At 43.8% G+C, this 17,105-nt stretch overlaps 2 protein-coding genes across 7 annotated transcripts in view; one reads left to right on the top strand and one right to left on the bottom strand.

Moving 5' to 3' along the window:
* ELOVL2 (ELOVL fatty acid elongase 2) overlaps positions 1-1,728 on the top strand; it is a 46,426-nt gene extending 44,698 nt beyond the window's left edge. The window contains exons 8-9 of the mRNA XM_050890896.1: positions 851-985; positions 1,600-1,728. Of these exons, the coding sequence (XP_050746853.1) occupies positions 851-985; positions 1,600-1,728 (264 nt within the window). The remainder of the gene's footprint in view (positions 1-850; positions 986-1,599) is intronic.
* A 10,520-nt stretch (positions 1,729-12,248) lies between these two features.
* The window catches only part of SYCP2L (synaptonemal complex protein 2 like), a 29,891-nt gene continuing 25,034 nt past the window's right edge, over positions 12,249-17,105 (bottom strand). For 4 of the 6 annotated variants that reach the window (XM_050891857.1, XM_050891854.1, XM_050891856.1 and 1 more), the window contains exons 32-37: positions 16,067-16,161; positions 14,498-14,597; positions 14,359-14,417; positions 13,957-14,066; positions 13,809-13,878; positions 12,249-12,555 (exon numbers count right to left, since the gene is read on the bottom strand). In XM_050891857.1, the coding sequence (XP_050747814.1) occupies positions 12,540-12,555; positions 13,809-13,878; positions 13,957-14,066; positions 14,359-14,417; positions 14,498-14,597; positions 16,067-16,161 (450 nt within the window). In that variant the 3' untranslated portion in view covers positions 12,249-12,539. The remainder of the gene's footprint in view (positions 12,556-13,808; positions 13,879-13,956; positions 14,067-14,358; positions 14,418-14,497; positions 14,598-16,066; positions 16,162-17,105) is intronic. The other 2 variants (XM_050891858.1, XM_050891859.1) reach the window with 1 other exon arrangement.

Here is a 17,105-nt window from a genome sequence, read left to right as displayed (position 1 = left end):
GTGTGACTTCTAAAAGTCTACTCCAGCAGTTGCTGTACCCAAAGAGCTGAGCCACATCAAAAGCTTTTATCAACAAGATATAAGGCTTGATATGAAAAAGTTCCTTTCACTTTTTTATCTTAGGGCCTGTTCGTATTATTTGGGAGTTCAGATGTTTCCTTAAAAACACCTGCGTAGAAATACATTTAGCAAATGCTTCTTCTCTGAGCTGAGACCATCCCTGCAGTTGAAACACACTGCCCTGTTTGAAATGCACCACAGCATGCAGGATTGAGGGCATGCTTAGCTGGCTGGGGAGAATCAGATGCACCAGTGTGGGCTGTGGTTCACACAGTCCTAAATACAGCCAGCCTTCTGCAATTCCTTCTCCATCTCATTTTTGCTTCATTTGTCCCCATCTTAGCTCCGTTAATGCAAACGCCAGCCTACCTGAACTCCTCCTCGGACCTGGGATTTCGATTTTCTGTTCAGACTTCTAAAGCTGTTGCCTGGAGTCTTCAGAGTTTTCTTGAGTTTCTGCCCAGTAACAGAGACAATGCTGTACCTGGCACGACACAGTCTGGAAGATAGAACAACCCCTATTAAAAAAAAAAAAAAGAGAGAGCTTTCATTTTGCCAACTAGGCCCCTAAACTCATATTTTCAGAAATCTGACCCCTTAGTTTTTTTTTTTTATTTCATAGGAGTGCCATTTTAACTTAACCCTCACAATACATTCACAGGTTCAGAAAGGGATAGTTTCAAGAGTACTCAAACTTTCAAAGAGCAGGACTAGGTGACAATGTTATATCTGATTTAGCTAGCACCGACCCTTTCTCAGCAAATACTCATGCATGATCTTTCCTCCACAGATCCAGTTTCTGCTCACTATTGTGCACACACTTAGCGCAGCTGTGAAGCCATGTGGATTCCCATTTGGCTGCCTCATGTTCCAGTCTTCCTACATGGCCACACTGGTCATTCTCTTCATAAACTTCTACATTAAGGTAAGCAGTCTTCCAAGAGCTCTCTGACAAGGATGGGGAAAAAAATAACTTTTTGGATAGCAGTCGTGATGAACTCACATATAGATTGAGCATCAGTACTTAAAATATGTTTGTATTAAAATATATAAATCAGTTAAGAATAATAGATACAGTAATGTCTGCAAGAGACAGTTATTCAGTAATGATGACCTCCCCATTGCGGCTCAGCTCTTCTGCACTTGTATAGCAAGTCAGGTACCGCATTCAGGACTTGGGAGGTCTGAATTTGCTCTGTTGGGCAACTTTTTCAGTCTTCCTCCCTCCTTTGAAAAAAAGAAACAAGCAGCTCTGTCTTTGCATTGTTTATTTCAACTTCAGCCTGCCTGCATCCATAGAGCTTTTAGTGAAAAGGGCTTAAAATCTCTTTTGACATCAAGGAGTATTACAGTAATACTACTAAGGTAATATCACCCACAGCAGTGAAAATAATACAGTTCCCTTAATGCAGTCTGAAGCAAATATATACATCTGCATCAACAAACACCAGACAGCTCCATTTTACAGTTAACCATAAGTAGTGTTTGGGGGGCACTAAGTAAATTCAAAGTATTTACTTTTGAATCTTGCTTTTGTAGACATACCGGAAAGCACCTTCAAGAACAGCTATAAAGGAAACCCCTGTCACAACAGAAATCAAGAACGGTTTCCATAAGGACTACTTTGCTGCTGCCAATGGATTCCTGAACAATAAGAAAGCACAATAAGTATAGTATTTCCTATGATTTTTTTTCTAAAAAAAAGAAGAAAAAAGACTGAATTACAAGCTTTAGCTTAAAACCTATTTGATTACATTTATCAGTTCTTTGTACCAGACACTTATTAATGTACTGCTAATTTAGGTTGTAATAAAACAAGGAGAATTACTTGTCCTGTCAAAGATCACCATTGGAAAAAAGGCGGCCAAGATCTTTCGCATATGAAAAAGAAAACCTTTCTGACGCCTTATAAAACACGTGATGGATAAATCCATCAATGCCTTCAAAAGGTTAGGACTCTGTTCAGACTAACGCGGTGAGCATCTTCTGTGCATGCGAGAGGTCTTGGGGCAAGGCTTTGCCGTGCACCCAAGGCATTCAGCTAAACTGTGGCCAAGGTCAGGAAAAGGCGGGGGGGGTGGGGAGGGAAATGAGAATCACACCTTTCCCATCACCATACCCCTCTCTGCTTCTTCCCAGCCGTTCCCCAAAGCACACTCCCTCCTGTGGACACCAGCAAGGTGCAGCCGTCCTTTTGGTCCTGTGGGAGCCCTGGGGAAGGACATAACAGAGGGCAGAGCCCAGGCGCACCATCCTACAGTTTGCAGACAGACATGCACTGTGCTTACTTGCTTTACATACGTGCAACCTGACTAACACACTGTGAAGGCTGGCAGGAGCTTGCTATTTCACAGGGCTGGACTGGTAGCAACTGGGACTGCCCAGTATGGTATTCAGAATACATGATACCACACAATGATATGGGGTTTTGAGCTCTAGTCAGAGCAAAACAAGTCACTTTGGATGTGCTAAATTAATAGGAGTTCTGAGTAAATGGATTTTGAAAGAAATAGTAGCTCAACAACTTAACGAAGATAAATCCTTTGAGTGTAAATGTGCACAAAGTTAATCCTATACAAACACCGCTAATTTGAAGCGAACTGACATGCCACATACTAAGACTGGAAGACGCAGAAAATCTTAAAAAAGTGAATTCAGCGATGAGCAAAGCACTTTATACAGGAATTTCTGTGCTAGGTGGGCCTTATTCAGACTGGTCTCTGACTAGAGAAACAGATGGGACTGAGGCATGATCCTCTAAGGAAAGCAAGGAGATATTTGCTGTCTGCAGCCGTAACGGTGTGTCTCTCACAATAGCCAGTCACTATCTTCTCTGCTTCAGGTAGCTGCGTTTACCTCCCATTTAAATGGTTAGAAATGAACAATACCCAAGGTTCGCTTTGGGGATCTTCCCTCGCCCTTTTCTCATTTAGCCTCCTTCAAAATCCCTACTAAAAGTGGACACAGCCTTTTTTCTCTCCCTTTTTCACAGTGAAGTAGTTCTGGTCTCTTCCAACCTCGTGTGTATAAATTCTCTCAACAAAAACACCTTTTGGAGTCACCCCAGCTCAGCAAGCCCCTCAGACTGAAGCAGTTCTGTAAAGGGACTATGTCCTCTCCCTCCAGTCACCCCACGGGGTCCCAGGGCAGGAAGGGGACAAACCACAGGCACGGCCACCAGCGCAGAGGGACCAAGCAGCCCCAGAGGGCCCGCATAGGGAGGAGGCTGCCCCAAATCCTGCTCCTCCAATTCTTCTCCGCCTCCCGGGTCCGTTATCCCCTCTAGATCATCTGTCATCAGGGGGTCTTGGAGACTGCAGGTGCAAAGGCAGGAAGGTTTGTCCCGGGGAGCGGTGCGGGTGCAGGGCAGCCAGCCTTGCTGGGAGCAGCCTGAGAGACTGCAGCCACGAGCGCTCGTGGATAGGAAGGAAAGGGGCTGAGGAAGTAGTACAGTACAAGGGAAGAACAGATGGGTTTGTCCAGCAAAAGCAGGAGGTGAAAATCACATGGAGAAGGGTGTCTCGGGTCGGAGTTCAGTTTGAATTTATGCTCGAAAGTCTCCTACTTGATCCCATCTGTCTCCAGCCTGTTCCATCTCCGTTGCAATGTGGACAAAACCTTTCTGCTCCAGCAGAAAACTGAAGTCCCCAAAATACTGCAGCACAGGCAGTACATTAGCCTGGCTGCTAAACTGCATCATCATGAACTAAGCAACCAAAATAACTGCTATATTCAAACACTTTTACACCACCACCACAGACATACATCTAACCGGTGCATATTCACATTTGCTCCCTCTTCATGAAGCTGGCCACAGTCCAAGTCAGTGTTTTGCTTTATTTAACATTCAATAAGGAGGGAAGGCAGCAACCAAAAAAAAAAAATCCCCACAGTCACAAAGCCTGGATGCCGTGTGCATATACTAGTTCTCACTGGCCCTTCCAGAACCTTTGCTTTCCAGATCTTTCTGGTTGATACTGTAAAATTCACAAGTTGTAAGAAATTAGCGGGTTTGACTGAAGGTGTTGTATGTAGCCCTAAGTAAAGGGAGAGCTTCAGAGCTCTGCAGATGTCAGCTTGATACTGGAAACCGGGGCAAAGGCAGAGGGAATCGGAAGAGCTGACAAGAGAGCACACAAGGCAACTAGCTGAACCATTCGAGGCAGGCAACAAAATGGTTGTGTGGCCCAGCATGGATTTTAGGCTGAGTGGAGTCCATACCCTTTTGATGGCAAAGCACTCATTTGACTGTCAAGGTGAACAGCATCAGCGTGCTAACTGTTAAAGTTTACTATGGCAACCAAACCCACAGATACCGTCTTTTTTTTTTCTGGAAACCTCATTCAAAAGAAAAAGAAATAAATAAATGCCTTACTTGAAACTCGGGGCGGGGGGCAGGGTGGGGAGAAGAGAAAAAAGAAAAAGGAAAAAAACCAAGATGGTCTCATCTTGCAGATCCAGACCAGCCAGGAAGGCTGGAATCAGGTGTGTTTAAAATTCTTCAGATCTGTCTTAACATCTTCAAAATGCTGCAACTTTGAAGAAAGAGGAGCATTGACTTTTTAAACTGATTTTCCTGTAATACATAACACTGTAAATAAACAAATTTTACTATCAGGCTGTCTCCACTGCTCTTTAAGGCATCAAATTGCTGGGAACTGGTTATCTATGACTACTTTTGGTCTCAGACTTTTTCAGAAAGTTCTTAGGACATTCACCTCAGACTGAGAAACAACCTCCATAGCTTTACACACCACCTTCACTGCTGTCGATGTAAAGCTCCCCTGTGTTTTTTGTACAACTGTTGGCTGTGCTCTGTCCTCCTCATTGACTGGGCAGGTGGCATATCTGCATATCATGCCCATGTACACACACATACTAATTAGGTTGATAGGAAACAATTTTCTACAGCATGCAGACGCAGCATGTTTACGCTTCCTACTTAAGATACCTTTCTCTGGTAGACTGAACATCCCTGTCCCTCCTAGACAGTCCTGCTTCTTAACAGTGGCTCTATAGGCAAAACAGGCTCCCACCTTTGCTCCTCTGGGTTTTAGTTCAGATGCATGAAGTAGATGTTGTGAATACCCTCACATTGAGCTTGCTTTTTCCATCAGAGAGAAGAACACTTTCAGCGCAAACTTCAATCCGAACAGACTTGTTAAAGTTATCCTGGCTCTGGTGCCTCCCTGTTCCCAGGCTCTCTTGCCTTGCAGACTTTGGCTGGTGAGATCCTTTTGATTCATCTGTTACAAATGGGTAAAAAGAGCAGTCTTAACTTTGATGGAGGAAAATTTCCAAATATTGCATGGGAAGACGACCATTGCATCCCACTCATTAGTTCAAGTGAGTTTGACTCCCAGTTTTTATTCACATTTAATTTAATGCACTCTGTGGTGCCCCCCCCCCAAATACCAAAAACATCTCTAGATTTTGCTGTGCATGACAGTGTGAGGGCACAGTGAAGCATAACTGGAGCACCACGGTTGAGACATGGTGGAGATACAATTTACAGAACATCAGCTCTCCACCCAAACTTACCTACCTGGGGGAAGACAGCCTGGTTTACCCATTATTTGCCAAGATGTGGAATCCTGTCAGTCAGCCCAGACTTCCTTACTGGCAATGCAGCTTCTTGTACCTACTGTTTCTGCTATATAAAGGCTTTAAAATATCTCATTTGGGAGCTCTACCTGACAAAAATAAGCAAATAAATCACCAGTCAACACAGCCTAGAAGCATGTGAATTTCCAGCGACTCCGGTGCAAACTTTGCAGCTATGAGAGACTTTTAGTTGACACATATTTCCTGGAAAAAGGCAAAACATAGGCTTGAATGATTATTTCAAACCAACAAAAAGGGAAGTCTGGTCCAGTTTAGCAGCTGAATTTCACTTTAGGGCAGTAAAAGGAAGCACTAAGATTATCCTCAATATATGTGAAAATTTTAGGGTTTTATCCTTCAAAGCAATCAGAAAAATATTTCAATTTTGAGAAAATGTTTAACTACTTCTGAAAGACTCATTTCATTTCTGTTCGGAGCATGTTCAGTAAAACCATATAAATGGGATGAAGAACTAGGATCTCAACACCATAAAATGGAGGCAAGTGTTCCTTTTCTCTTTCCCCCCAACCCACCAGGTTGCATTTACAGCCCTTGCTCAAGAATATGGAAAACGGACATTTAGTGCCCCGCTCTGGCCAAGGAGACCAGAACGCACAGCTCCCCATTTCCAGGACAATCTTTTTGGGCTTACCTTATTTGAGCCTGAAGCAGATTAAGTGCTCCATGGAAATGCAAATGGAGTCGTTTAACAGCAGGCTGTACCTGAATAGCTTATAGACTAGTAGTTAGCCACTGTCCTGAAAGATGGGAGAGATGGGGTTTAGTTTGTTTCACTAGAGAAGAGAATGAAAATCAGGTTTCTCCACATGCCATGAGTGAGCTAATCACTTGGACCACAAGAAAAATAAAAGCATCATACAGCATCCTTCTCGTTCACGAAGAGAATCCCACTGAAAAAGCATTTCTGGATTGAGGTGTTCAACCTCAGCTTGCCAATGGTTTCCCATCCATAAAATGCAGAAGCCGCATGCAAAGGAATCCTTGACACCCAGCTTCAGCCACGAAGAGAAACCTGGAAAAAGCTAAGATACTGAAATGGAACACGTTAAAGCAGAGATGCTCCACGGCTACCATGCTCACTCACAAACGGGCAGCAAGTCCATTGTTTTTACGGTGGTTGAACTGCAAAAGAAGCAATCTCAAACTCAGCCACAGCAGTTCTGAGTGCTGCTGTAAAGCCCTGTACTGGATGTTACCATGCAGACATAGTGTCTACCACCACGGGCAGAAAAAAGCTGGTATTACTCTTGGAAAGAGACAAGAGCTGTAACAGTTGACAGTGGCAAAGAGCATCCTGTCTAAACATACAGGCTGAGTAGGGATTCTGGCAACTAGGTGTTTGCATGGCACTTTGAGCCACATTCATGGAAAGCAGGAGTCTCTGCATTTGACTTCTTTGCAAGGACTGCCAGTCTTTAAACAGTTGTGTGTTTTTTTCCTCCTCCCATACACACTCTCTCTTCTTGTGCTATGTTTAGAAGCAATTTCCACATCCTATCAGCTGAAAATGAAGTTTGTCAGGCATGTTTTCACTCGGTAGCATGCTTGGACTACTCCAGGGGAATAGGAGAGGAGGAAGTACCTTGTCCAGCTCAACAGGCAAAATCACAACCGCATGACTGCCTGCGTTCCCTAAGGAAAATTTGTCATATGGAAAAAATACATCATTGTGTTTTACCAAGCTCATCTTCTGGCAATACTCCAAACATAAGGGCAGGACCAATCACCTTTCTAATGTGCTTTCAGAACATTGCCTTTCCTCTGAATGGACACAAGAGCTTTATGCTGCCAGCAGCTCCTCTGTCCTACAGAGCACCCATGCCTAGGAAAGGTGCTCATACCCACAGCAAGCCTGAAGACTCTGATAAATGAGTCCCTTGGTTAGGTGTCACCATCAGCCAAGCAGAGATCATGGACTGATGAAAGGACCAGATACTGCAGCTTTAAGCTTCCTTCAGCCACAAATACCCAGCATGAAACAGAAGTCCAGCAGCGCTTGGCACCCTTGTAAATGAAAGCTGAAGTAGCCAAACATGCACCAGGACAAAATTCAAAAATACTTCCGATTCATTTATTGTGACATAAGACACTCATCATAAAATATCTCTGCCACTGTAGTGGGCTCCAAGGTACAATTGCTCCTTCAGGTGAGGCAGGCTGATATCTAGCAGTTTTGTAAAGACTGCAACGTCAGAAGCTGAGGCACAAGAAGGACAGCTCCACAGTCTCATGCCTAACTAGTTAGCACTACACAAGGAGCCATGATTATTAAGAACAAGGGCTGTTCACCAACAAGATACCGGAGCCTGGTGGAGCTATGTGTAACTAACACTCCCACCTCTGGCCAATTTGCAGTTTCTAGACTTAGATATGGTGCCTATCGAAATACCATACACATGCACATTTCTTCTGACTTAATTTTAAACTGGACTGAATTACCAAGCCAATTAGCACTTTTTTCCTATCACACAGTACTGTAGATGGGAACTCCTAAGCTCTCCATACACAGCCCCGCTACCTGTAAAAACTTGGTTTTTGAACAAAGCTAATGTTGCAATAACTTGTTTGTTCAAATCTTGTATTTACCCATCAAGTCATCCTTTGATTCTCAGATTTTTTTCAGTTGGGATCTGATGGTAGAAAACCAGAAGAGAGACAACGGAAAAATCAATCTAAAAAAATATCATTTCTTTCAGATTGAAAATACAAACACAGGGAGGAGACATGCAAACACTTGACCTGCTCTTTTGGGCTGACCACAGGGTACATGTGGAGGACAGGGAAGTAAAGCAGAAGAGAGAAAGGTATTGAGTTTGATTCACTAGTTTTGGATGTTAGTAGCTTCCCAAGGAATGAAGCTTTACTAAGGCCATTCCAGTAACACTGGAATTAAAGGAGAGAAATCAGGCTGCTGATATGTGCCAAGGCTCAGCTTTACAGGGCTTCTCTCACAGTCTGGCTATAAGTAATGCTTTCTCAACTCTTGCTCATAATAAACAAAAACCACCCTGTAATATGTAACCAGGAAAGGCTCTGTTGCTGTGTTTGGTTCCAATATACAATAGCTCTCAGCTGTCCCTATTTTCCAGTGCACCACTCTTTTAGACACCGTCTACGGCTTGCAGAGGCGGGACCTGTCCCAGCGCACTCCAGCCCACATCAGCACACCTTATCGAGGGCAGGGCGAGCCGACCCCAGGCCAGGGCAAACACAAACACACAGTTCCTCTGGTCACTCCGCCCGTTTCCAGCGACGGAGGACAGCCCTTTTGCTGGCGTGGTGCAGCCTTCGTGTAGGCTTGCCACTAGGTAACAGTAGCCCTCTAGACCTTGGATGAACCATTGCATTGATACAGAACGTGCAGGTAAACAAGCACTTGGCACAGCATCATACCCTGAAAGAGATATGACATAAAGATAGCAGGGGTTACAACAGGGTTGAATATTAAACTGGTTAAAAGCTTAAAATGCATGAAGCAGTTGTCCTTAACCTACACTTTGTATTTCCTGTTTCTTTTTCTGGGTACTGATGCATCGTTTTTGCACTTCAGCACCACATCATTTTTGTTCTTCTGGCTCAGAAGAACAGGTTGAAAATTGAGCTTTATCTATTACACTGAAAGGAAGAAAATAAAAGAAATAGCTGGATAAATAACACTTAAAAGAGCATAAGTGAGCAGCCAAAGGAAGCCTGCCAAGGTCAACGACCTACCTTCCAAAAAGGAAATGTTAGGGTAACCCAGTTACAGGTCTGTGTTGCCAAGATATCATCTGCAGAAGCCAAACAGACTTAAGATCTTCAGGGGTTTCAGCTCAAACATGCTGAACTGACCCAACAGTGCAGGAAGCAGTATGAGATGGGCTGTCCAAGATGCTGTCTCCAAACACAACTGCTGCTGACTACAGATGGAAAGACCATTAAGCAAGGCCAAAACTTACAGCATGTCCTCCCAGCTTGGGCAGTTCACAGGTTACCAAGCTAGAACTCACTGAGCTTCTCAATAGGTAAAGCTTTTTAAATGAACAGATAGAAAAAGAAGTGCAGGAGTAAGAGACATCTAAGCTGTATAGCATCTGTTTCTGCTCTCCCATACCTATCACTAAAAGCAGCCTTTTAGGGTTCAGACTTTTCAAATAAAACAGTTAAGAGCAAGTGTAGGTGCATACAACATTATGAGAATTTTTAATAAGAAATCCTGATTTCTCCTTTATCCATGCCCTCTGAAGTGCTCAACACCTGCCTTCCAGGCTTTGTAGTGACAGGCTACATGGGGATTCAGCAGTAAGAGATACAGTGAGAATCAGTCTTGTTTCTGTAAATTATCTAGCAAAGATGAAAAATGTTCCTAAATTTTTACAGTCACAGGAGACACCAAGAGAGCATTCTGCCAACACACATGAAGGGCGGGGAAACATAGCAAAACAAGACTTGTTACACATCTAATCCATTGTGCTGACAAATCTTAAATGCTTAGCAGCTCTAACTTAGAGAGCAATGAAGCCATCAAACAACATCTCAGAAATGAAAGATCAACAATTATTGCCATAGTTTGAAAAACATTTTTAAAAATAATTCTTAAACCAGAGACGGCCATCACATCTCACCCTCTTCCTATTTCAAACCTTCCCTTTGGGCAGTAAGCTCCTTGGAGATGCAGGTAAGCAAGCCTAAACCGGCCAAGGCAACATCCACCCCAAAGGAGATAACATGCATCCTTGGGGTGCGTGTCATCAATGCTGTTTCTGTGGCTTTGCAGAATTCAGTATACAAGAGCAGCCACAGTGTGGAAATCTCCTCTTAATTCTTAGGTCTGCTTCACATCAAGCACCTTGTTAGGCCTGGTTGCATCCATCATGTTGGCCAGGTCATGGGGAATAAAATCATCAGATGTAGGCATTTACCCAGGAACTACTAGAAGGCTCAGCTTGGTACTTAGGACTGGGAGCACATTGCACAAAGCATCCCTTTACATTCACTAGGGTGAACTCTGAGTTACGATAACAAGCAACAGGGCAGTTCAAGCCCTTACCACACTCCTAGGCCCTGGACCTTGGCTTTACTACTCAGGTAGTAAAAGCCCCAAATGGTTTCCTATTTTGGACCTAGTACAGCCAGGCAATAGGAAGGGATGCTCAGATGACTCAGTCTGCTATCTTAAAACCTGTTTTGATTAACAACTCCGCTGGTGCAACCACAGCATTCCATCACACCAGTGGGACACAAAGCATGCTGAAAACTCTGTTACTGGGCTACAAAACTAAACAGCTTTATCAGGCACAAGCAGAGCTGTTCATGGAGGTTACAGCTTCATCTCCCAAAAGACATAGCCACCTTGGTTTGAGTGCTTTGAGAGACTGGATTCAAACGGCAGCTGGAAAGACACTGGAAAGCAGCAGGAGGATGCACTGTAGTCAGGTCACCAGGGCCAGCCCTCAAAGAAATAAGTGCAAGACAGTGGATGCAAAATCACAGCTTCAGCCCTTCACATTGTGAATAGGAGAGCGCAGACTAGTGGATCTGGAGCTTTGGGAAGGGCAGGGATGAAACGGTCTGGTCTTTCAAACCAGCCCAGAAGGAAAGAGCCAACCATCCCTTGACATGGATGAAGGTGGAGTCCTGACTCATGCCAACTCCAGTCAGGACTACTTAAGCTAAAGGAATAAGCATAATCTCCAGAAAGTGATTATGTGATGGCAACAGCAGCTTCTCGTTGTTGTGCTACCCTGGCATGATCTTCTTGAGAAGGAATAACTTCAGCCCCCCAAAAGACATTCGGTGGTGAAACAAACCCTGGCAGCAGTGGGCTTTTGTCATGAAGGTACATTGTGTGCAGAGAATGATTCCTCCACTCCAACCCCCACAGCAATCTGAGGTCAGTTTTATAAGATAAGTAGATAGAAAGACAGAGCTTGGAAACATGCCACCTTCCCACAAATTCATTAAGATGCACTAGCATGTGTGAAGTCTGCCACAGCATTAAAGGCAGTTTGTGAAGAGCAACCGCGATTTAGGGAATTCTGTAAAAGCAAAATATGTTAAATAGCATGGTTTACCTGCTACTCACTTTCAAGAGACCTTTGATACTAGTTTATCTAATCCTAACATTGTTCACTGTACTTTGAACTCTCCTAGAAGCCAATAGTCACTGGGTTTAAAAATAATTTCTCCAGCTTCACTTGCCATTTTCTCTGCAATGCTCCAAGCTTCTTGCCCTCCACAGTCTGCAGTTTGCCATCAGGCATCTGGCCAATAGCCAGTATATCACTCTGTGCTTTTATCTCTGCAATTCAGAATTGAGTGACTCTAGTTTCAAGCCAGTAGTTCCCACAGTGCTGGATGCACACGAGAAAGGCTACCCCTACCACATCCTATGCAGGGTATACAGGCATGCACAGTGCATCAATTCAAAAGAAATGAGGAGACTGTTATCCTATGCAAACAGTATTTTACTTAGAATCAACCATTAAATGCTTTTATGTTTGATAAAGATATTAGCAGAATACTCAAAGAAAGCCAGTATATGTATCAGTTTGGTGGCTAAATCATGATAGTTAGTTGTTTTCTATTTCTTTGATACTTAATGGACCCATCTTGCAATTTTGCAGAAAAAATTGATGTTATCAACAGGGGTCAAAACTGGACCACTCAGCAGTGTATATTTTTTGTAAGCAAAGAAAGGCTCAATATCAATGTTATTTTCCTCCCCTTTTTTTCCTTTCCATTTAAAATAGATTAACATCCTTCACAGGACCATCTTCTCTACACTGCATAAGGAGCTCGAATGCTAAGAGCTCTAATGAATTCAGGGGTTTGCTAGTCAGAAGGAACAATGAACACGTTTTCCACTGCCTTCTTCACTGGGCGTTCATACTGCAGGGAAGGAAAAAAAAGATAATGAAAACATTTCAAAAGTTTATACAAACATTTATATTGCATAAGAAAAGAAACTGTCAAGATCCTAGAGGCACATTTAGATTCAGCTTTTAATTCTCAAGCACCCACCCTGGAACAAGGTGCTGCAGGATGAGCAGCTCCCATGATACGATTGCTCCTTCCCTCAGCCCTGCCCCTCTTTAAAGGTGTCCTTCATCAGGAACACCTCTAGTAAGGGAAAGGCCTGTGTCCCTAAGCAACTTAGTGCTCATAATGGAAACTTTTCCCTATGGAAAGGCTCAGGATTCCAGCTTTAATAGCTAAAAGAAACAAGCCCTTGGTTTTCAGCATCTTTTCTAAAATCCCAGGCCCAGTCCACTGTAGTGACCACAGGCATGGTTGTTCCTTCAACACAGGGAGCTTTCTTCAGCTCTGTGCAGTGCAGACACGTGGCATCGCACATATCATAGTAATCCATCAGTCTTATTGCAGGAATGTTAAACCCCCAAAGCCATCAGGTCTGCGCACAGAAGCTGGAACAGCAGCTGTAGCAAAAATACATGCACATGTGATGGGGTGGACAAGATGGAAACTAAGCGTTGTATCCAAGTTAACAGACTATTTAGCTTAATTTACAAATTAAAACAAGGGCAGAAGTTAGTGATTAGGCTCTGAAGAGTTTAAGAACTTAAACAGAATATGTAACTGGGATACAAGGTAAATGAATAAATTTGGTTTTTAGAAATCAAACTTGGAGGCGTCAAGGCTAGATGTTGCCAGACCCAAAAAGCAGGTGAGAGAAAGTATGCAATGTGTTGTTAGGCTGCAGAGCTCCTAGCCACAGGATGTCACGGATGCACAACTCCAAGGGCAAGTGGGACAAAGTGACAGAAGAGAACTGTGTTAAGGGTCACTAACTACACAGAAACCAGTCTCAGGATGAAGGAATCCCCAAGATATGAACCCAGGAGAAGCATCACTACGTGATGGTCCTTCTCCTTACCTTTTCCCTTAGGCAAGTGCTTTTTGACCACTTTCCCTAGTCCCTAGCAGGGCAAACATTGCTTTCTCAATGCTTTCCACGCACTGGGGCCAGGGGTCCCACAAAGAACCAGCCCCACAGATCAGCTAACCAAAGGTTTCCCCCTCCCAGGACTTCAGTTTCATTTTCTCACTTCCAACACTTATCAATCAGGCCACAGCTCAGAGTCCACCACCCATAACAGAGCTGCTTGCGTACTGCTGCGTACCGTTGTATTCTGGATAGTGTCGGCAAAACTCTTTGCGGTTTCACCCAGGGCCGAGTCAACAGACTGAATTCTGGAAGAAAAGTGAGCTTGGCTAGTTTGTCTGTGAAGCGTTAGTACTTACTGATGAAACTTGAACAGAGATATTTACCAATAAAAATGAACCTGAGGATTCCCCCTTTTGCAGCTTTTTGCCCAGCGTTTGCACCAACGGTATCTTTTATATCGGAAATGATCGCCTCCTTCCGCCTCCTCTGACCCCTAGATACAGACATGACCAGAGGGTGCACCTTGTTCCAGATCCTGGTACAGGTCTCGAGGTACGTGCCTGTCCTGCACAACTTCCCATGCAGAGAGTCCCTCATTGCACCCTAGTCCCAATTCAAAACCCTCATGAGGCTGCAAAGGCTCCATCAACGGACACCAAGTGGAGATGCCATACTGGGTTCAGAATACTTCCCAATATAGCAGTGAGGGTACCACCAGCCTAACCAGTGCCCTCTTTGACAATCAGAGGACTTGTGAGCATGCAGGACAGCTGGTAGAGACGTACCTTTGCTTTTGCTCGTTGCAGAAAGAATTCAGTTTGAGCAACTGCATGTTCCAGAAGTCCTAAAAAGAGCCCCAAAGAAAACCCCCATTACTTGGGAAGGGGTACCTCCATGGGCTGGCACACAAGAAGTTGTACACACCACCGCGTCCTTCTCCATGTTTGCCAAGACTTGAGTTTCCTTCTCAACACTGACAAGCTCTTCAACAACAATCTTGTGGAAGGTCTCCAGCTTACTCAGCCTAGCGATAGAGAACAGAAACAAGTTTGACACTTTAATGTGCAGTAGCACAAGGCAGATGACAACCCCTTCAGCACCAAACCTGCCTTTAGGCAGAAGCAAACATCCTTGCTGAACTACCTGGGGCAGTTTTGTTCTCAGGTATGTCACAGAGCACGTGAATAGCTGTACCAGGTCAAACTGGAGATGAGTTTAGCTAAATAGTCTGTCTTAAACAGCAGCCAGTAACGGAGGCCCAGAACAGAGCATACAACAGAGTTCCCAGTGCAATACTTGTCCTGCATACTCTCCCAGCCTCCAGGGATTTCAGCAGAGACTTCCCAATCTGAAGACCGCACCTTGGCACAAATAACCTCTGAGGGGTTTTCCTACCATGGTTTTGATATACATATACGGTGTTGCCACAGGATGCCAGTGATTTCTAAACCTTAACCAGCAACACCCTTCTCTTGGGTTTGCCACCTTTCCCCTGGCAGTGGGATGTGAAGCCATCATCTAATGGTGACTTTAGAAACTACCCTTCTGGGGTAAGACAGATTTGGCACAGCTCTGTCCCCACTATCCTGCAGCTCTGGTTGGCTCCAGGTTACTTAGCTAATAACATCAAAGCATGGCAGCAGCTCACCACCATCAACTCTTATCTTCCACCCAAAAACGTCCCCTGGTTTTGTTTTTGGAACACAAACTTCTCCATGTACCTTAACAACAAGCAAATTCTGCTCATAGAGATCCTATTGATACCAGGGATTTTGCAGTTTAAAGGCTATTATTTCGTACTACGTTTGATCTAAATCCTGCAAACTTAATGTGTAGTAGATAGAGGCCTGATAGACTTACTCATATCTTAGGCTGTGCTTGTATTTCGCTTATAACAAATCCATAACTATTCAATTGATTTTTTTATCTAGCTCCTATCTGAGAAATTTGACAACCTGTAAAGCAAAAGGACCTTCTTAAAGCCCCATTTGGTGAGTGCCTGTAAAGTCCACTAGCTGGCACTTATTTCACGCACATGGAGACAACCTACAGAAATGGGTCTATAACAGACCCCTTACTTTTCTTCTCCCTCACTTCATTAAGTAAACCAGAGTCTGGCTTCTTTCTTAAAACATGTAGAAACAGAAGCTACTGAGTGTAACAAGAGGGTTTTTAAACAGATTTGTGAACACTGATGACAATCAGAAGACAGTCTAAGGACTGCTTCATCAACTGCTCCTAACTCAAGCTTGCTTTGCATTCATTAATCCATCCACTCTCCCCTTACAGGAAAAGCAGGATAAATCACAGGACCTACGCTTCTGAAACTCTTACAGAAAAGCAAGAGACACACACACAAGCTATTTTGTCTTACAAACCATAATAAGTGCAGTAGATTACTGTCAGGTTTGCTTACAAAGAGGCATTCCTTTTCATATCAATCAAAATTTACGCAAAGCTGAAGCTGTTTTCAGCCAGCAGCAGACAGCTTACCTGCACTCATGTATCTGGTTCAGCAGGGTGGACACGTTCTTCTCCGAAGTCCTCAGGACGTTCTGTGCACTGGTCTCCATCCTTTTGTACCGGGACTAGCCACAGGATGCACCGTTAGGGATGGGCAATGGCCCAAGCCAAAACCTACAGGTCTAGTCTGCAAAACCTTTCCCTGGAATGCAAATCCCTCCGCGGGCTGCCGTTCAGTTTAGCGGAAACCATCTCAAGTCAAACTTAAACTGAAGCGAGATGACACGTAGGCAGAGTACTGCAACAATGAACTAATTTCATTCAGCTACACTAGTTACACCAACAAACCTCTATGTAACCCATGCAACTTCAAGTCAGGGTCGTGTTACCCAGCCAGCAAAGAAGTGAGCTTCACCCATACTCCAACACACTTAACTGCACAAAAACAGGTCTTTGTTGCACCACTTCAGATCAGCATTAAACTGTGTGCATTTTAATCATAACTGATTTGTAAATGCAACCACCTCCAGCCTTGATTCAAGGACTTAGTGCCAAAAGTTTAGTGTGAACACCTAGCACCAGCTCAAAAAAAATTCATAGTTCCACAATACAAAGTGCTGATCCAGTATAAGTCTGCTCTGCCATGTCTGGTTTGTTCAAAGCTTTTAAAAACAAGAAGATTTTGTGATGGGTCAGATACTGTCCTCTCACATTAAACTTAGTTTAATACCACAGTACTGTGTATAAGCTAAATCAACAGTAGCAGTTGGTTGGTTGCACTGCATCTCAAGTATGTCTATACAGTTGAGTGAACCAAGAATACACAGCTTATACACTATCAATTATGCAACCAACACCTCCACATACTATTAATCTCAAAGATACAAGCGTGTCCTTATGGATCTACACATGTTCTAGCCAGCAGGTGCAGCCTGTATTGCTTTCTGTTTTTCATTATGAAAAAGTTGCATAGTCTTATATCGCAGCGAAACTGGTCTGTGCTCCAAAAGGGAGTTTCTGTATTTTTGATATGTGCCCATGAGGGCAATGACCCACAGCTCTAATGTGG

Source organism: Gymnogyps californianus, chromosome 2 (assembly GCF_018139145.2).
Source record: "Gymnogyps californianus isolate 813 chromosome 2, ASM1813914v2, whole genome shotgun sequence".
Lineage (NCBI taxonomy): Eukaryota > Metazoa > Chordata > Aves > Accipitriformes > Cathartidae > Gymnogyps > Gymnogyps californianus.
This window is presented reverse-complemented; position numbering and strand designations above follow the sequence as displayed.